This window comes from Protopterus annectens, chromosome 8.part0, assembly GCF_019279795.1.
Source record: "Protopterus annectens isolate FY-2018-M chromosome 8.part0, PAN1.0, whole genome shotgun sequence".
NCBI classification, from domain to species: Eukaryota; Metazoa; Chordata; order Ceratodontiformes; family Protopteridae; genus Protopterus; species Protopterus annectens.
In genome coordinates, this window is record NC_056741.1 from 1844352489 (window position 1) to 1844371481 (window position 18993).

Genomic DNA, 18993 nt, shown 5'->3' on the forward strand with positions numbered 1-18993 from the left:
AGATCACTAAAGCCAGTAACTCTGCTGGTGAAGCACTATTCTCTTGCGCCATAGCCAAATTATAGAACTCCCTCCCACCCACAATTACCTCCATACCATCATGCACCCACTTCAAAACTTTACTAAAAGCACACCTAAAAACATGCTGACTATGCCCTTGCAACTCCCACTCTAATATCACCCACCCCATCCAACCACTACCTTTCTTTCCACTCCACTAACTACCTTGATTATAGCAAGCTCAGACGCTCATAAGCCTAGTACTTATTATACAGCAGGAACTTCTTATTGTAACATTTGTTAATGTCTGTTATGTACTTCACAGATAGATTCTAGTTGTCTACTGATGTACTATGTTCTTCATCTGTAAATACGTTGTAAGTAATTGCTATGTAAATTGTTAATCGCTATGTAATCCAATGTAACTACTGTCTGTTTGTTTTAACTGTGGAGCTTTTCTCCCCGGGCCTCCACTGAAAATGGACCTACGTCCAGTCGGAAACTCCCGGTCAACAAATATAAATAAATAAATAAATAAATAAATAAATAAATACATAAATAAACTAAAAATATCAGCACAGACAGAAAAACTTAGAAGATATGCAGATAAATATAAAGAAAAAGTAAAAATTAAGCAATTTATTGATGATCCAAAAAAATTATAGAGAATTAGGAAACAAGGCAAATAAATTGAAACAGCAACAAAAATAAGAAGAAATAGATATGTTTGGAGAAATATCTGTGAAGATCATGTGGGACATAACAAAGATGCTGAATGGATAGAAGTAAAAGAAAGAATAAGAAGTTTAAATGTACAGGATATGAAATGGGAGGAAGTAACAGCCAGAGAGACTGAAACAAAGTTAAGAAAAGCTCCTAATTGAAAAAAACCCAGACACAGATGCAGTGCCTAATTTCTGGCTAAAAGTATTAACATCTTATGAACATTTAGCCATAAATAAGAGCCATTTATATGTGCATTCTGAACAGACACCAGCCTGGTTAACAACAGGAAAAACAATACTCCTACTTAAGAGTGAACCTGCAAGCTATCCTAAAACCTATAGACCGATAACTTGCCTTTCGACAATGCATAAATTATACACTGGAATTGATGTCCATAGAGATTATAGTCAATTAGAAGAAAACTCAGTCATGGCAATAGAACAAAAAGGTAATAAAAGAAAGTCATATGGAACAAAGGATCATTTGTGGTTAAATAAAGTCATGGTGGAGAACTGTAAAAAGGGGAAGAATCTAAGTATGGCATGGACAGACTACAAAAAGTATTTGACAGCATCTCACATTCATTGATGAAAGTGTGCTTAAAAATGTATAAGATACACCTTACATCACAGTGACCATGAAACAGTGGCAAACCACTCTGTAATTAAGGACAAATTATTATTCCAGGGATAAATATCCAAATTCCAGGTTGACTCGCTGTCACAGCTTCTCTGGGACTCATCAAAATTGATTACATGTATAGATTTGCAATTGTGGGATTGCAAACATATCTGTTGACCTCACGAGACCCAAACATAGTGAAAGTTTTGAAGAATGAGGAGAATAAGCCTAAGATGACTTCCCTGCTTAGTTTAGCAGAATCATATTGGCGGGAAGGGAAATCAAACCAGAAGTGGATAAAAATCAAACAGCAACTGAATGTGCCTAAAACAAAAGAAAGAATATAAGGTAATAGATCAGATGAGAAGGCAAGAAATGAGGAAAATGCATAAATATAGTTGCAAGTATAGAAAACTCTTGGAACAACTTGATCAGGATCAAATGCAGGAATGGTTAAGGAGATGTGAATTTAAACCAAAAGAGAAAAGGTTAATATTGGAGGCCCAAGATAGTGGACTACATACATGTTGCTTTACAAAGTATATTTAACATGTGGAAGAAACAGATAAATGTAAGTTTTGTAAAAAAGAATTGGAAACAGTTGCACGTCTAGTTGCTGCCTGTGATGTACTAATCGCAGAAGAACTGTATACTAAAAGGCATAATAATGTGGCAAACTGTTTCATTGGGGATTGTGCAAACATTGTAATATTGAAGTAGCTGAAAAACACTGGAAATATGAGCCACAAAGCATCATAGAAAATGATGAAGTTTATATTACATGGGATCATCATGTATTACCAACAATTAAAAAAAAAAATAGATGCGAGAAAGTCAGATATTGTAGTCCATGATAAGAAGACAAAAGTAGCATTGATCATTGAAATTGCTACAGCCAGTGACTACAGTGTCTTATATACAGAGAGACATGAAGTCATAAAATGCCAGGACTTGCAGGCAGAAATGATAGCAGTGTGGAAGAAGGACACCCAGACAGTCTGAGTAGTAGTAGGAGCAACAGGTCTTATAAAAAAGAATTTACAATCGTACTTAGATATTTTAATGATACATGTAACTTCATACAAATTGCAGAAGGAATCATTACTGGGCACATTGCGGGTTGTGCGAAGGGCACTTTTGGCTAACATCAAAGTCAGAAACAATACTAATTTCATGAACTTTAATCATACTTTGATAGGATTGGGGTTCATTCCCATCATGGTACTAGAAACTCAAAAGACGTGGAGATATTAAAAAATATATTATATTCATAAAGTAGCAGAAAGTATACTAAGAACTAAGTCAGTGCAGGAATGGAGAAAGGAGATTCTGTTGATGGGGATGACTATAATTAGGGGTACAGAGAAAAGGCAAAAGGTAGCTGTAATTTGCTAGAGGAAGCTGGCAAAGGAACCAAGGTATTGGGAACAAATAATTAGAGAAAGAAAGGAAATAAAATGAAAAGAGGCAAAGAAGACATTTGGATTGCAAGCTAGTGATTATCTTCTTTATCAGGGACTGTTATCAGAGTATAGGCAAAGAGGACGGGATAGTGATATCCTAAATGAAAGACCTGCACTGGTTGAGTTTTCAACTGAACCTAGAACAGAAGCACTTGTTAAAAAAGGAATAATTAGTACAGCATATAAAGTATTTTACAGTAACTATAGGAATCAATCAGAAGCTGTCATAAAAGACTGGGAAGAGAGAAAGAAAGATTAGATATACAACTCACAAAGAAACAATATGAAGATATATGTATGGCTCCCAAATATGCAACAAAGTCTAGAAAATTTAGGGGTTTTGTCTGGAAATGTCAGCATAGATACTTTTATGCCCCAAGCAAACTCCAAAGAATTTTTCTTTAGCTAGATGGCAAATGCTGGAGTTGTGATAGGGAATTAAGAGTTAACTGGAATCATATGTTTTTGGGAGTGCAATGAGTTGATAGACTTTAAAAATTCCCTACAGAGTGCTCTGTCAGGAATACTGGGTGAGCAAATGAGTGCAACTAAGGAAATTATTTTTTATGAGCTGGGATATAGGATCTGAATTGCCTAGACATAGTAAAGCCTTGTTAAAGTTTAATTCTGGTGGCCGCTAATAAAACAAATACTAGAAAGCAGAAATCAAAATCTAAACAAACTATACTTGAAGTAATGGATATTGTAGTAAAGATAAAACATAAAGTGGGATCTTTTGAAAAGGGTAGGAGTACATTACATAGAAAAAATGGAAAATGTGAGAACAATACAGGCAGAAAAATGTTTTGGAGGATGAATTGGGTTTAAGAGAAGGCAGAAATTGAAGCATTTATGCATTTCCTTAGAATATAAGATATATACAATAAATGTGATCTATAAATTTTGTAATGTAAAGTTTTTAATATGATTTGATTATTTTTATATAACTGTAAGCTCACCTTTGTCACAAGTGATAATTTAATAAAGATGTAAAAAAAAAAGAGCAAACATCTTCACTAATTAATGTATTATTTATATATGTAAACACACACACACACACACACACACACACACACACACACACACACACACACACACACATATATATATATATATATATATATATATATATATATATATATATATGTGTGTGTGTGTGTGTGTGTGTGTTTGTATGGATAGACATATAGGCAGGCATACATCAATGCTGCCACACTATTTATTTGACTACTTTTCCCCTTTTCTGGAGCTGAAATTTTTAACCTAAGCTACCTGTGTGCTCTAACTGTATTACAAGAGGTTTGCATACTTGCAAGTTCACTAAATATAACAACATAATTAGAAAGCTACTTAAGAACATTCCTCAGAATAAGTAACGAGAATGCTTACCCTACCTGATTAAATGGGTATCTAAAATAAAGAGCAAGCAGACATAAAATGAGTGCCAGTATAAGGACATATATGCACATTAACTCTTGAATACAGGAAGCTGGTGCTCTTGCATAGAGGGATAAAGCCCTAATTGTGGCCCAGATGGCCAGGATTCCATTAGCAGCTCAGCTGACTGGGACACTGGCAAGAGAAGTATGGGTATACCTATCCAAGTGCAGTGGGTGCATAATGAAGCTTCCTGTATTTGATCCCTATCTGAGGCTGGTGATGTGTGGGGGGAGTTGTCTTGAAGAGGAATTGGTGGAGGAACTTGGCTGAGTTACCACAGAGGTGGGGACAACATGGTAACTCCTCCCCTTTGCACAATTACCCTCATAACAGGCATGTTCAAATGGAAGGAGGAGAAAACAGGGAGGTGAAAACACTTCTTGACAGCAATCTGATGTTGCACTGTGAGACTTAATCTCCTCACTGGCCCTGAGCATGAGCCAGAGTAAGTCCAGGCAGTCTGTGAGTGCCCAGTAGATCCAGCCGATGACAAGATGTCATGGAAACAAGCTGATGGTCACCTGTGAGGAGGAACAAAACTGTATGAAAAAAAAAAACTTGAATGCAGTAAAAAAATGAATATTAGCATTTATACAAATGGATGAATGATCACTGCTTCTGTATAAAACAAACAAAAATGCCCTTTGTGATAATGGTATCATTGTTTCAACAAAGCCACAACCACTCAAAACGTACATTTATTGGTACTTAATAAACACTCATAATGATTTGAGTACTCACTGATTTCACCTTATGCCTTTTGTCACACCTAGGATCTGTTTAATATCCAGTAAAATTATACCCTGTGAGTTATTGCTTATATAAACTAGTTACTTACTCATATCTTAGCAAAGCACACAAGTCACTTTATAGTAATGTATGGAAACTTAGACAAGATCTCGGCAGTCAACAGTTTAGTCCTACCTAATTGGCATGCTTGTTGACATGAAGTTAATTATACTGGTTCATTACTCCAACTTCACTTTTAACAAGCCTTTAGTAAAAAGTTTCCTTCTGTTTGCTTATTTGCATTGTCATTAGTAGGCCTTTTGTTAAAACAGTTGTACTAGAATTGATAATCATGTCAACTTTGTTAGAAAATGCAGGATTTTAATAAAATAGCAGATTGTTTAATATTACATAATCATAGAATAAAATTGCTATGTGCTTTCTGCCATGGCTTATACGTCATTGGTGTTAAAGCTGCAATAACCAGAATGAGTAGAATGAAGTAAATATTTACAGAACTAAGATGTTTTCTTCTTGACTATTAATTTGCCTGTTGAAGTCTTAGAAGTGGCCAAGGCTCAAGTGATAGCTAGATTTATATAGTGTACACTTTATTTCAAGCCTATTAGACTTCAGTGTGAATAGAAAAGAACAAAACATAAAAGGAGTGCAATTGTAATAACAATCTTTAAACCTGATAACTGTTTGGATTAATGAACAGTTAAAAAGACAAAAGAACACCCCCTAGCATCACAAAACCCCATATTAATTCCCCTAAACATAACATATTTCTTGATCATTAGACTCGCACCAGTTTTCACCAGTGTACTGGATATAAATGATACATAGGCACAACTTGATTACATAAAAGCAGACGGACTAAAACAGACGATATCTCAAGGACAAATCTAAGGAATTATAGATCTTAAAAATAAACATATGTCTTAAGTATGTTGTAACATAAAGCTTGTCATAGTAAATTACATGGATAGAATTATTTTTCAAACCAGGTTTTATAAGTCACAAGGTAAGCATCATTGAAGACATATAAAAGTTGATCTTGTGGATTGTAGTTAATCTGCTGGATAATATTCGACAGCTTTCGGAAGCGGATATTCAAGTCTCGGCTTTCCTGACCACTCTTTGTGTCAAACATGTAGAAAATCTCTTCATACTCAGAATTAATATGTCTGGTAGCATAGAGCACACCACATGCCATGAAAGTGTTGGAAACAGACTTCTTGTAGATCGTGGTGTTCCAGGTTTCCAAGAAGTCAAGACGGGTAGTATTCAGTCTGCTCAGTACAATGTTGCCATAGTTGGACTCTGTAGCATATATTACCCAGAGTCCATTTTCATCAGTGGCTAGATCAATGTCTGTGTAGCTTATGGTAGAGCTGAGAGTACAGAATGGGAACTTATCCTTTATGCCAGCTCCTGGTAGCGTTAGTGTCTGGAATTGTTTTGTACTCAAAGTGTATTTGCAGACCTGTGGGACATTGTAGCAATTGTAATAAAAAGCATCATCATATAACACAGCACAGGGTCCCATGATGGAGTTTGTAGTTGTAACAGATGAGGCAATACTTACATCTGTATAGGCCTTACCTGTCCGAAGGTTTCCATAGGATGGATAGGACCGGAAATAACTGCCAAAAAGGTTACTGTTAACAAGAACCATAACCCAGTGCATTGTCTCTTTGCCAGGAGCAGGTACAGGATCTTTACCCCAGGCACCATAGGGATATGAAGCACCAAATTGGCTTAACATGTATGTCTTAGGGCCTTCAATGAAAAATATTTGTCCATGTGGGCAGTTACCTTCAAAACAAAAATAATTATTTTTAGTCAAAAGGAAATACTTAAGTTATTTCACTGTATTTGAAAACAATGCCACAGAAAATGAGAATTCAGTATGGTTTGTATGAATTTGTGCTACCAATATAAATCAGATATATGCAATGTATTATCATGTGCTATTTATCTGCACGTATAACAGTGGCTTAGACTTGAATATTGTGTAACTTTAGCATTTTACTGTGCTGAAGTTGTTTAAGACTGGATCCATAATGACGTTTCCCATCTTATTTTCTGCTTATACAAAATACTTTTTCAGAGTGTGATTACCTAGTAATGTTTAACAAATGCCTTTAAGATGATATAAAATGGTGTGTTATACAAATGTAAATATATATATATATATATATATATATATATATATATATATATATATATATATATATATATATATATATATATATATATATATATATATAGACACAGACAGATAGATAGATATCTGTGTATGTGTATCTTTCTCTTTCTCTTTATGTATATATATAAAACACATACACACACACACACACACACACACACAAACACACACACACACACACACACACACACACACACACACACACGCGCGCACGCACACAGACATACCCGCGCAAGGACACACAGATTTATGGATGCAAGGTAAGTGAAGATACAAATATACATAGTCTGAACAGCAGAGTTATCAGCTGCCATTATGGAGGCTAATTTAAGAACCTTGTACTAGACATTATATAGCTTTGCAGGGATTCAGTACAAATGAAGGGAAGAGTATAGCACAGTTTAACAGAGCAGCACATATTGAAGCAATATGAATTAATAATGACTAGTCTATTGCTATAGCATAAATATCCACTGTTTGTTCCAGCTGGCTCCAGTGATGAGAATATGTGAGAGAGGCACCAATCACACAGTTCATTCAAACAGTACAGGTACAGGTACAACCCTCATTTTGCAGTGGTCCGTAAAAACAGTGACTGAAAGAAAATTAAATACTTTTGTCTAAGCTTGTCATACTTCTGTTTTCCATGTGTTGTTAAATATAAATATCACGTCCAGTGTTGTCTACCTTCTATTCCTCCTCCATGTTATTAAATGCAACAGTTATGTCTAAAGTAGTTATCTTCCAACCCCACTGATGTATTATAAAATGTAATGGTCATGCCTAGGATAGTCTCTCTCTGGTCTCCATATGTTTCATAGCTAGAAAAGTCACCACCCCATCTCTCCCACCTCTATATTATTAAATGTAATGGTCATGTCTAAAGTAGTATCCCCCCCCACAAATTATTAAATCTAGTGGTCATGTCTAGGATAGTCACCCTCCCTTCTCCCCCTTGTAATTTTACATACAGTTGTCATGACAAGGTTTATTACTCTTCTGTTTAGGTTAATGTGGTGGTCATATCTGGAGTAGTCACAGTTCCATTGTAAAACATTGAAACACACAAAAAAAAATACAGAATTTGGTAAGCCTATCTAATATTAATATATAAAATTAAAAAGGTTTTAAACAGAAATGACATTTAGAAAAAAATACTGTCTAATAAGCTGGCCAAAAACTATACCAGCTAAAAATAAATAGAATCTGCCTATTGGTACCTAAAAGTGCAGAATATAAAGAGACAAAATGAATGAAAATCAACTCATTAATGTAGGGAAGAAAGGAGTCATCAGATACAGACTATCAACTGAAGAGAAAATGGTTGCAATGCTGGATTTTCTAGGAACAAGTTCATTCCACCTGAATTATGGAGGTGTATCTAAAATGAGTCAACATGAGCCATATGACAGCACAGTATTTTATAGTAACACCCTCTTCCTGCACTTGGGCTGGAGAGGTTTCTTCTACCTCCTTCCTATATGATTGTATTCAAATTGATCTTCTGGAACATTCACAGCTACATGATGTAATGATATAAGTGGCAAGAAGTAGATGATAAGCATAACAAAATAAATCTGTTATTGCATATAGATTGGTGCTGGTCCATGTGTTTCTTTTGGATATTTCTTTCAATGTGTACATCATACTGGTCCATGAACTTACAATTGTTTATAAATATATATATATATATATATATATATATATATATATATATATATATATGTGTGTGTGTGTGTGTGTGTGTGTGTGTGTGTGTGTGTGTGTGTGTGTGTGTGTGTGCTACTCTTTCAAACAAACGTTTGCTTGAAAGTGCGCTTAGTTAGCAAATTATAGTGAATGGACAAGGTCAAGGGTTTTGGAAGTCCAAAGTTTGAAGACTGATCTTCTGTGTTTACAGTAAATGGAGGTAATCCAGAGGGCTCGAGTGAAGTCTGGTATCTCACTTGTGACCCAGAGGGTGACAGGGCTAACATGAAAGACAGTATAAAGTATAAGTTCAGATAAAATCACTTTAGCTAGCAGATCTAGGAGACTCTCTCTCTGATACTCTTCCTGTGGGATAAATAAAGACACCTTGTTGAAGTTTCCAGTAGTTTATAAGTAGGTAGATGGATGAACGTTTTTGTTCCAAGTGATATAAACTAAACATAGATCTAAGCCTGTTGTTCAAGGACCAAAGATGATTAACATCATAGAAAAAAAACTATGAAATGTAATTCACACTGATTTTTTAATTAAAAAAATACAAACAAATGTGAGGAGGTTGGCACCATGGTCTATAGGAGTAGGCTGTTGACTATAACTCAAGATCAGTTAATGGTCCTGGCATTAGAGGAGCTAGAACTGGAATAAGTATGGTGGCGGTGGGGAGTTTGAGCCCAATTACTTCTCTCATGGAGATGTGGCACATGCGCAGGCAGGTATGCTCCAGTCAACCTTCTTGAGAGAGACCCTAGAGCCACTAGAGACATTTGCTTTGGGGTGGGGGTAGTGGCGGTTTGTGTGTGCTTAGATTACTTGCAGAAGTGAGTGACAGTTTTTGCAGCTCCTATAGCATACTCAAACCCTCAGGCATCAGTGAGCATGTGGTTTGAAAATTATAGGTTAAACCAACCAATCAGGCATCATCGGGCATGTGCTAGAAAATGGTAGGTTAAATAATTAAAAACCCTGTTTCTCCTGAACAGATGAAAGCACTTCTCCTGGCTTGTTTGATGTTTTGTCATAAAAAAAACAAATGGGTTCATGCCCTTTGTGGAACAAATGGACCAGTATAGCATCCAGGGAAGCTCAGAGATCAGAGGGGTACCAGAGCCAAAACGATAAATTAAGTGTGGGGGCTCTGCCTTTGACAACCTAGCAGCTCAGAATATCCTGACTGTCTGGCTACATAGCCTTCAGGGTAAGAGAATACTCTTTAACAACCTCAAAGTTACAGTTGTGGCAGCCTACTAATGGGCTCAAAGTTCTTTCTGCAATGTAATGGCACATGATAAAAGTGTCACTGAAATTACTGTGGCATCCTGTTGTAGTGTGTAGTGTGTAGCAGCTGCAATAGTCCTTTTGGATTTATCTGTAACATAAAACCCTTCCTCAGTCCTTCCTCCCTTTCCTAAAGTTTTCATTTTTATTTAAATACAATGATTTCTCATACATTTTTAGTATTTATTTTTTCGAGTCTACAAATACAGAAAAAAAAAGAAAGAAAAAAAACCCATTCATTCATGTCAAGATAACATGGCATTGCTGTTTTAATAGAGATAAGGGGTGGGGCTTTATTAGATTATTTCAAGGGTCAGAAATCATTGTAGGATTATCTGTGTTTCATGTACCACATAGATGGAATGACATTCTATTACGCAGTATTAGTATTAAACATACTTGTACCAATGCAACCTGATCTTAAACAGTAAGAAACAACTTGATATGGAAAAATTGGAAGGACAATAACAGATAGACTGCTTCCGTTTGTGTTATCTTACCAAACACTGGTGGAACAGTGGGAGCAGCTGTGGCTTGTAGAGTGACCTCACACTCATCCAGGCTCCGTTTTAGGCGTTTGTTTTTCTCATACTCCTTGTAGACTTCTAGACGGTCATAACTTTCTAGTTCCTGTACTTCATCTGTGAGGTTAACAACCTGTTGAAACATCAGGGTTTCAAGTTAATAAATTAGTTTCAGGTTTGTAAAGAGACACGTGGTTTTCTGGAGACTAACCTTCCTACTGCTCTTTTGTTGTGTAGAACTGATATAAAATATATACATTTTTATGGATGTCTGAGAGATTTGAATTAGGGCTCATGAGCAATGCAGGCTGGATTGTTTAGTCAGGATTTTTCAAGGACAGGAGAAAAATAAAACATGCCATAATACTCAAAGAAAAAATATGGTGAAACCCCACACAGACTTCTGAATAAAATACATGATATGATTTTGTGCCTCTCTGCTTACAGCAAGCTAGGGAATATAACTGGCATTATGCAAGTGAAATCTGAAAGACAGTGTCAATCTTTGGGTCCAAAACTCCATTTTGATAATCACTTATATTGACCATCAGCTTTTCTGTTTTCCCCATTTCTTGTTTTTCATAGTGACAGACAACAAAAGCAAAAAAGATAACTGTCGGCATGTAAAAGATCATAATGAGTCAGTTTTGGTGTGACTAATTAATCTTTGACTGTTTGACCTATTTAGACCTGTAACCCCTTTATTGTATACTTCCTGTGGACACCTATAGCACCTCATGAGAATGCTATTTTGAGGACTGATTTCTTAACTAAGTGGCTTACCAAATAAATATAACATATGAAAAAATAAGGTGTAAGAAGCAAAATGACACCGTGATAATCTAGAATTAATCATATTTTTATATTTGCATTAATATTTTCATTAATGAGTGAGCAACATGTTATTATGGGCCATAAAGTGAAAAGTAGTAGACAGAACAATACATTGCCATTGGCCATGTATAATGGACTGTATTCTGGAAATACTGTCAGTTTGCTAATTCTTCTAAACACATGTGTAACTCACACCAGGTGAAACCTTAGATTGCAACTAAACAAAATTAAATGCACTAATATCATCTGCATGTATATTCCCCCAGGTAACAATATAACTACACTTGAAGACACCCTGCACTGGCTATCATGTCATTACCCTCAAGAAACCCTAGTGCTCGGAGATTTTAACATAGACTGGGCCACCTGTTCCTCAGAATCCCCATCTGCCCATATCAAGCTGCATGCATTTACACAAATCATATCCACCCCTACTAGGATAGGTAAACACAACCAAAAAGAAAGCATACTCGACTGGGTACTCATAAATACTCACCCCCGCCTGTACACTGCTGGTACCCTCCCCAATGACCTAAGTGATCACCTTCTCACTTATATAATTAAGCACAAAGCCATTAATCCCCAACAATCCTAACTCAGAAAAGTTAGAAACAAAAAAGACTTTGATCCTGACAAATTCCAACATAAACTTAATTCATGTAACTGGTCTATTCTTAAACACCTCACCTTAGAGGAGGCAGTTGTATACTTTATTAACAAATTTCTTGAGATCCTTGATATGCATGCACCTGCTCATTCAAAGAGAACAAAAGCAAAACCTGCACCTTGACTTTCTAAAGAGACTAGACTCAAAATTAACCATAGAAACAAATTATGGGCTCTATGGCATTCTACTAAAGACCCCCAAGATCAAATTAAGTACAGGTAATCTAGAAATGAAACTAAAAAATCCATTTTACAAGACAAAAACCAATAGTACTACAATTTACAGACAGTAAATCAAAACAACCCTCAGAAGTTTTGGGCAGGTTTGAATAATCTACTTCATCCTGGACAAACTTCTACCCCCATCCTTGCTGCTACTATTGATAAACCCCCCGAGGATGTTTCAGATAGTTTTAACCAATTCTTTACTGAGACAATTCAAGCCCTACCTAGCCAATTACCTCCTGGCTCCCCTGGCCCTGAAAATACCCCTAGAAACCTACTCTTGTTCAGCTTCCAACCAGTGTCCACGTCGCTTATTCGTACCTTGATCAAAAAATTAAAACCCACCAGACTCTCGGCTGATCAACTCCCCGCCGAGTATTTTCAAAAATCAGCTGATGCTATTGCCTACCCAGTATCAATACTAATTAATCGAACCATAGCAGAAGCTAAAATTCTACCATCTGGAAAATATCCTATGTAATCCCACTACATAAAGGAGGTAGCTCTAGTGAATTCCCCAATTATAGACCAATAGCCATACTCTCTCCACTTGCAAAGATTATGGAAAAATGTATACACAGACAATTCGTGCACCACCTAATTGAGAATAACCTCATGGAAGATACCCAACACGGCTTCCATCCACACCACAGCACTACTTCAGCCCTTCTAGCTTTTACCAACACCATAAACCATAATCACAACAACAATCACATATCCTCCGCCCTCTTCTTGGATCTTTCCAAGGCATTTGACATGGTTGATCACCAACTTTTAATACACACCCTACAAACATTCTGTCTAGACACTAAAACCCTTCAATGGTTTAAATCCTACCTGAATGGGAGACAGCAGGCTGTTCTTTGGCAGAACAAACTCTCTAACCTATTACCTAACACCCATGGAGTAACACAAGGCTCTATACTAGGGCCCCTGCTGTTTTCAGTCTTCATTAACAACCTGTATACTGTCATCCCAAAAGTCAGCTGTATCCAATACGTTGATGACTCCACCCTAATCTGCTCAGCCACTTCTCCAACAGAGTTGTGGTCTGCTACCCAATCCACCTTTAACACTATAGAAAACTGGCTTTCTGAATGGCATTTGATACTAAATCCCAAAAAACTAAAATGCTGTTATTTTCACCAGCGCAAAGGTCTCCTGCTTTTATCTTTACCATAAATGCAAATGATGCACAATAATCTCCCCTGACCCCTCTACAAAACTATTAGGTGTCATCATAGATAACAATATAAAATTCAACCTACATGTAAACCAATCGATCAAAACCATCAATAAAAACTAGGCTCATTCTACAGAATAAAAGCCTTCATTATCCCTCCAGCCAAAATTGCCATAGCTTGCTCTCACCTTCTGTCAACACTTCTGTATGCATCCCCTCTACTCTCTAATCTGAGCAAGACTGTACTTAAACTCTCAACCTGCTACAACCACATTGCCAGGTTTGCCACTGGGCTGCCTTTTAGGGCACATCATTGCATCAATCTTAACCAGCTTGGGTGGCTTGAACTACCCAGTCTAATCCAGTATAACCAACTGATCATGGCTTATAAAATCCTTTATAATTCGGATAATACTCCTGCACTTAAAAATCTTATCACCCCCTATAACAATCCATGACTGCTTAGATCCTCTAACAGACTACTAATTCAGACTAGCAAAATTAACAATACAGCTGGTGACTCTCTCTTTGTAAACTCTGTAGTCTGGTCCTGGAACACACTTCCAGCTGACATTACTTTACTCTCCTCCCTGGGTCATTTTAAAACTAGACTCAAACAACATCTGGCACTAAACTGGCTATGTCATTGTATCAAGCTTGACTAACTCTCTGCTAGAATGTGTAAAATCTATTAATCATTTTACTGTTTAAATTACCCCTGACTTTCATCAGGGATTAACTCTAACCTGTGGAACACGTTTATTCTTGTTCGCTTATGTACTCTTTGTATTCTTGTTTGCTAATGTACTCTTTGTCAAAACTATATTTGTAACATGTTTTATTGTTTCTGTGTACCTTGGAGCTTTTATCCCCGGATCTCTGCTGAAAATGGACATGCATCCAGTTGGACTATCCTGGTCAACAAATGTAAAATAAAATAAAAAAATAAAAAAATTATGCTGTGGAAAACTGTCATTGATACTGACATTATAATGCTTACAGATTGAGAGATACTGAGGATTATTTATAGTGATAATTATGCAAATAGTCATAATTGTTTTTCACAATTCTGCAACTATTTTAGTAACCAAACACTCATAAAGGAACTACTTGCCATCTTTTTAAAGCTCAAGTCTCTCATAAATGCTGATGTCTACCTTGTAAAGTTTCTAAGATTAGAAAAGTTGTTAGTTAAAATTTAAAGAAAATTCGCATCTTGGATCTTTCTGCATTATAATATATTATAGTATTGATATAAAAACTGTTAAATGTGCTGCCTTTTATCATTGTGAAGATTTTTTTTTTTAAATATTCATGTCTGTGTCTTTTTAATAGCATTTACTGTTCACTAAAGATATGTCTGTTTGTTTATTTATTTCCAGTTATTTACCAGGACAGTCCAAATGAGCTAAAAGCCCCTTACAAATGGGTGCCTAGGGTGAATAGTGTTAATATACACTTCGGAAAAGTAAAAAAAACAGTGACAGTATAAAGTATATGATAAATGAAAAACGAATAATAAAATGGGTAATAAGTATTAACATACTTGTTTAGTTATATTCTTTAGCTTTTTTTTCAGAAAATGCTCAGGAATCTACTCTGCATAGACTGATGGAGATGTGACATCACTCAGCTACTACATGTGAATGATGTAATTAGGGAGGTGCAGCAGAGCGTAATCTAGATTCTACAGAAATCTGCAGAGTAAGATAGGCTCACACATGACAATAATGAAAGTTCGAAAAAGCAGCACAGAGCACAATGGCCATATCAAGTGACTGAAAAACATTGTTTTATGCAGCACTTTAGTAGAACAAGTTAATGTAGGGACAAGACCATTTGAAGTGAAAGATTTGGGGTATAATCTTCAAGTTATAGTGTGTGGCATATTTATTTACTTTGTCACCATATGCCTATGAGAAGACTTAAGATGTTACACTGTAAGGAAAATGTTTCTGATCTCTTTAGAGGAATGCTACTGGATTACCTTTTTTCTCCTCTAAAATACAAACAAAACAAAAAGACAGAAGTGAAAAGGAAAAGATTTGTTTGGAAAATACATAGCTGTTGCTTTTCAGACTGAGGAAAAAGAAGACAGTAAAGGAAGAGTTTCACTGATTCACAAGATGCAATATCAAAGGGAATCCTGCTGTTTATCAAGTAGTGTTTTGATTAAATGGAAATTATCAATTTTTTTCATTGATTCCCATGTTTACTCAAAATTGACCATTGAAGAGTGACACCATCGAACAACGGGGTTCATGAGGTTACCTAAAAAGGTGTGATCTTGGAGCTAGTATATTTAGTGATGCAATAATGTGTGGGGGTGAGGAGGGATCACTTCCCACAATATAGATCTTGTTAGACTTTTTGTTGCAATTAATGATGTTTTACAATGAAATTAGTTCTACCAAAGGTTTAATCAGTATTTAGCAAGAGAGCCATATAAACAGGCATAAGGTAATATGAAGCAGAAGGAGTAAGGGAGGAAGGTGGACTCAGAAAACAACTTATTGGATCTGTTTTCTGTTCTAATAGTGTAAATAGTTCAGAGTATTTCCAGATGCTAAGGTATTATTAAATGTCTGAATACCTACTTTTGAAGGTACTATGTGTATATATATATATATATATATATATGTATATATATATATATATATATATATATATATATATATGTGTGTGTGTGTGTTTGTGGGGGGGTGTTTGTGGGGGGGTGTATGTACACACACACACACACACACACACACACACACACACACACACACACACACACACACAGCATATCTATCTAGCTATCTGTCTATCTGGAATGATGAATATTTTGAGTGGCCTTCCTAATTAAACAGGAGACTAGAATTAAATTGAGAAATGGTGTAATAAAATCAAGATTTACTAAAATACACAACTAAAAAAAAAAAAGAAAAAGAATATTTATCTCAGGACTGTTCCCTGTACTATAATGGACAGAAACAGCCCCTAAATGTTTTGTCCCATGTTATAATTCCAGTTATTCTCATTAGGGGTAATATATGATTATTGTCAAAGGGGTGCATAAGGCCAGTCTATATCCAAATAGAATAATTTATTTTGAGCAAAAAAAGGGAAATTGATTAAGCTAAAAATGGCCTGCAAGGGTAGCTAGCCTGTGAACCTATAAACCTATAAATGTAGATAGTATGTGTTTTTTATGCTTATAGAAAGGACACATTAAGATGAGAACTTTTTTAGAATTTTTACACTAGTAAATAGATAGTGCTAAAAGTATTGTGGATAGATTATGGCTTAGGAAAATATCTAAATCCATTCTCTACAAGCAAATGTTGCAGTTTGTCCAAGACAGATATATTTCTCCTAGAAGCATTGCTTTCAGCTTTGTAGGCAATGCTGTCTATTCTAATGTTTACTTTGACAGAGGACTTCTTACTGCTGCAGTCTTCATAAAAATAAAAACGCCTTTACCTCTCCTGCTAATGAGCTCATTCAGCAATTACCTGAACTAAACTTGTTTGTTTTCCCTCAAACTCCTTGTCTTGGGCCTAGAAGCTATTTCCACAACAGTCCTTTTCAGGTTTAATTTACTGCCTACCATGACACCAGAGGACGCTTTACCTCTGGTATGCCTCAAGACACGATTGATGGACCTGTTTTAGTCTCTTTTTGCTAATTCTCTTACTCATGTTCTTTTAAAAAGTTCATATAACTCTATATGAAGAAGACCTTTTAATTTTCTCCAGTCATTTTGCTACATTATAAAACAGTACTCAGGATAACTTTAATACTGCTATCCTCTGGTTTTCTCAGCTCAGGCTCTCAGTAAACATTTCCAAAACCTGGGTATTTGGCACTATCCAGGACTAAACAACTGATTTCATTTAAACAGTACTGATCCTTCTTACAAGCCCATTGAGCAAGTCTGCCAGTATAAATATGGAAGTGCTCTTGAGATTAGCCCACTATATATCGCACAAACTGAATGTATTATCTTTAAAATTTTACACTTGGGAAAACTTCAATCATAATGAAGCATACCTTTCACAAGATACTGCATTGCCAGCAATATTTTTATCCTTAAATTAGAATATTGTCTTCCTACTATTGCTTTAGGTAACTTAGAAAACAGTAACAGTGTCCTTAATGAATGTCACTTTTTAATCAGTGACAACTATGTGCGCTTCATTGGGATTTGCTCCTTTCCATGGTACCCTTCTAATTATTTCTGGACCCTCTTTTCTCTTAGCTACAACCATATACAAACCACTTTTCCGCATTATTTAGTCTCCCTTCTCCCTCCAGTTCCCAGTGCTCATCATATAACTCTGATAATAGTTTCTTTATAAAGCCCCGGCTTTATGCTAAGGTGTATTGAATGAGTTTTCCATAAACATGATCTTGCTAAGGACATTTGTAGCTCTCCTGCTATCTCCTCTTTGAAACAGGTATTGAAGCCTAGCTTATACAATTCAGGGTCAGTACTTAGTAAATAAATATATTTTAATACTTTTACACCCTTTTATTCTCCTTATTCTCAGTAATGCTCTTACTTTACTGATGTATTTTTATCAGCTATGTACATATTTGTACATAGGTTCATAGGTTAGTACTAGGCTAACTGCCCTTGCAGGTCATTTTAAGCCTAGGCAATTACTCCATCTGAGAATCAAACCCTGCACCTTGTTTCTGTAACCTTGTCCTTAACCATTATGCCAGCCTCCCACAATAATGCATATATTTACATTGTTTTTTTCAAATTGACCTCTTTATTAATGTTTATTTTCACTAATTTTGTTAACTCTTATAATATTTGTTCTGTCTACCTTGGCTTGGAATTTTACTTTACTTACATACTTATATTTGCTTATTTTACTGCCTCATGGCCTAGGTTATGGCTGATAAAAGTTACTTCACTAGTCCACCACTCAGTTTTTAAATATAAATATAAATATAATAATGGTGATGATGATGATAATAATAATAATAATAATAATAATAATAATAATAATAATAATGAGACAGTTCTATGTTGGCATTTGCATTCTTTATAATATGAGGTTTGCAGTTGCACCATGTGCTTATGGATCTTTGGATGTAGGACTTGGCACTGGGCCTTTAAATGGTTAACAGTCCTCACCAGTATGAAAGGAGCTTCTGTTTCTGCAACCATACCTAATACAAATGTTGATGATGGATGCTTTACTAGTAAACTGGGGGCTGACATAGTATCCCACATTGTCTAGGGACTGTGGTTTGTCCAGTAGAGGTGGATTTATGTTATTTATTTGAAGTTCAGAGCAATGCATCTTTCTCAAAGCTCACGAAGAAACTGCATCTTCCAGGTCCTGTCCTTATACAGTTATACATCCAAGCCATTGTATGATAAAT

At 35.7% G+C, this 18993-nt stretch overlaps 1 protein-coding gene across 1 annotated transcript in view; it reads right to left on the bottom strand.

Moving 5' to 3' along the window:
• Nucleotides 1-4935: 4935 nt before the first annotated feature.
• LOC122809671 (olfactomedin-4-like) overlaps nucleotides 4936-18993 on the bottom strand; it is a 179061-nt gene continuing 165003 nt past the window's right edge. The window contains exons 4-5 of the mRNA XM_044081339.1: nucleotides 10680-10836; nucleotides 4936-6800 (exon numbers count right to left, since the gene is read on the bottom strand). Of these exons, the coding sequence (XP_043937274.1) occupies nucleotides 5974-6800; nucleotides 10680-10836 (984 nt within the window). The 3' untranslated portion in view covers nucleotides 4936-5973. The remainder of the gene's footprint in view (nucleotides 6801-10679; nucleotides 10837-18993) is intronic.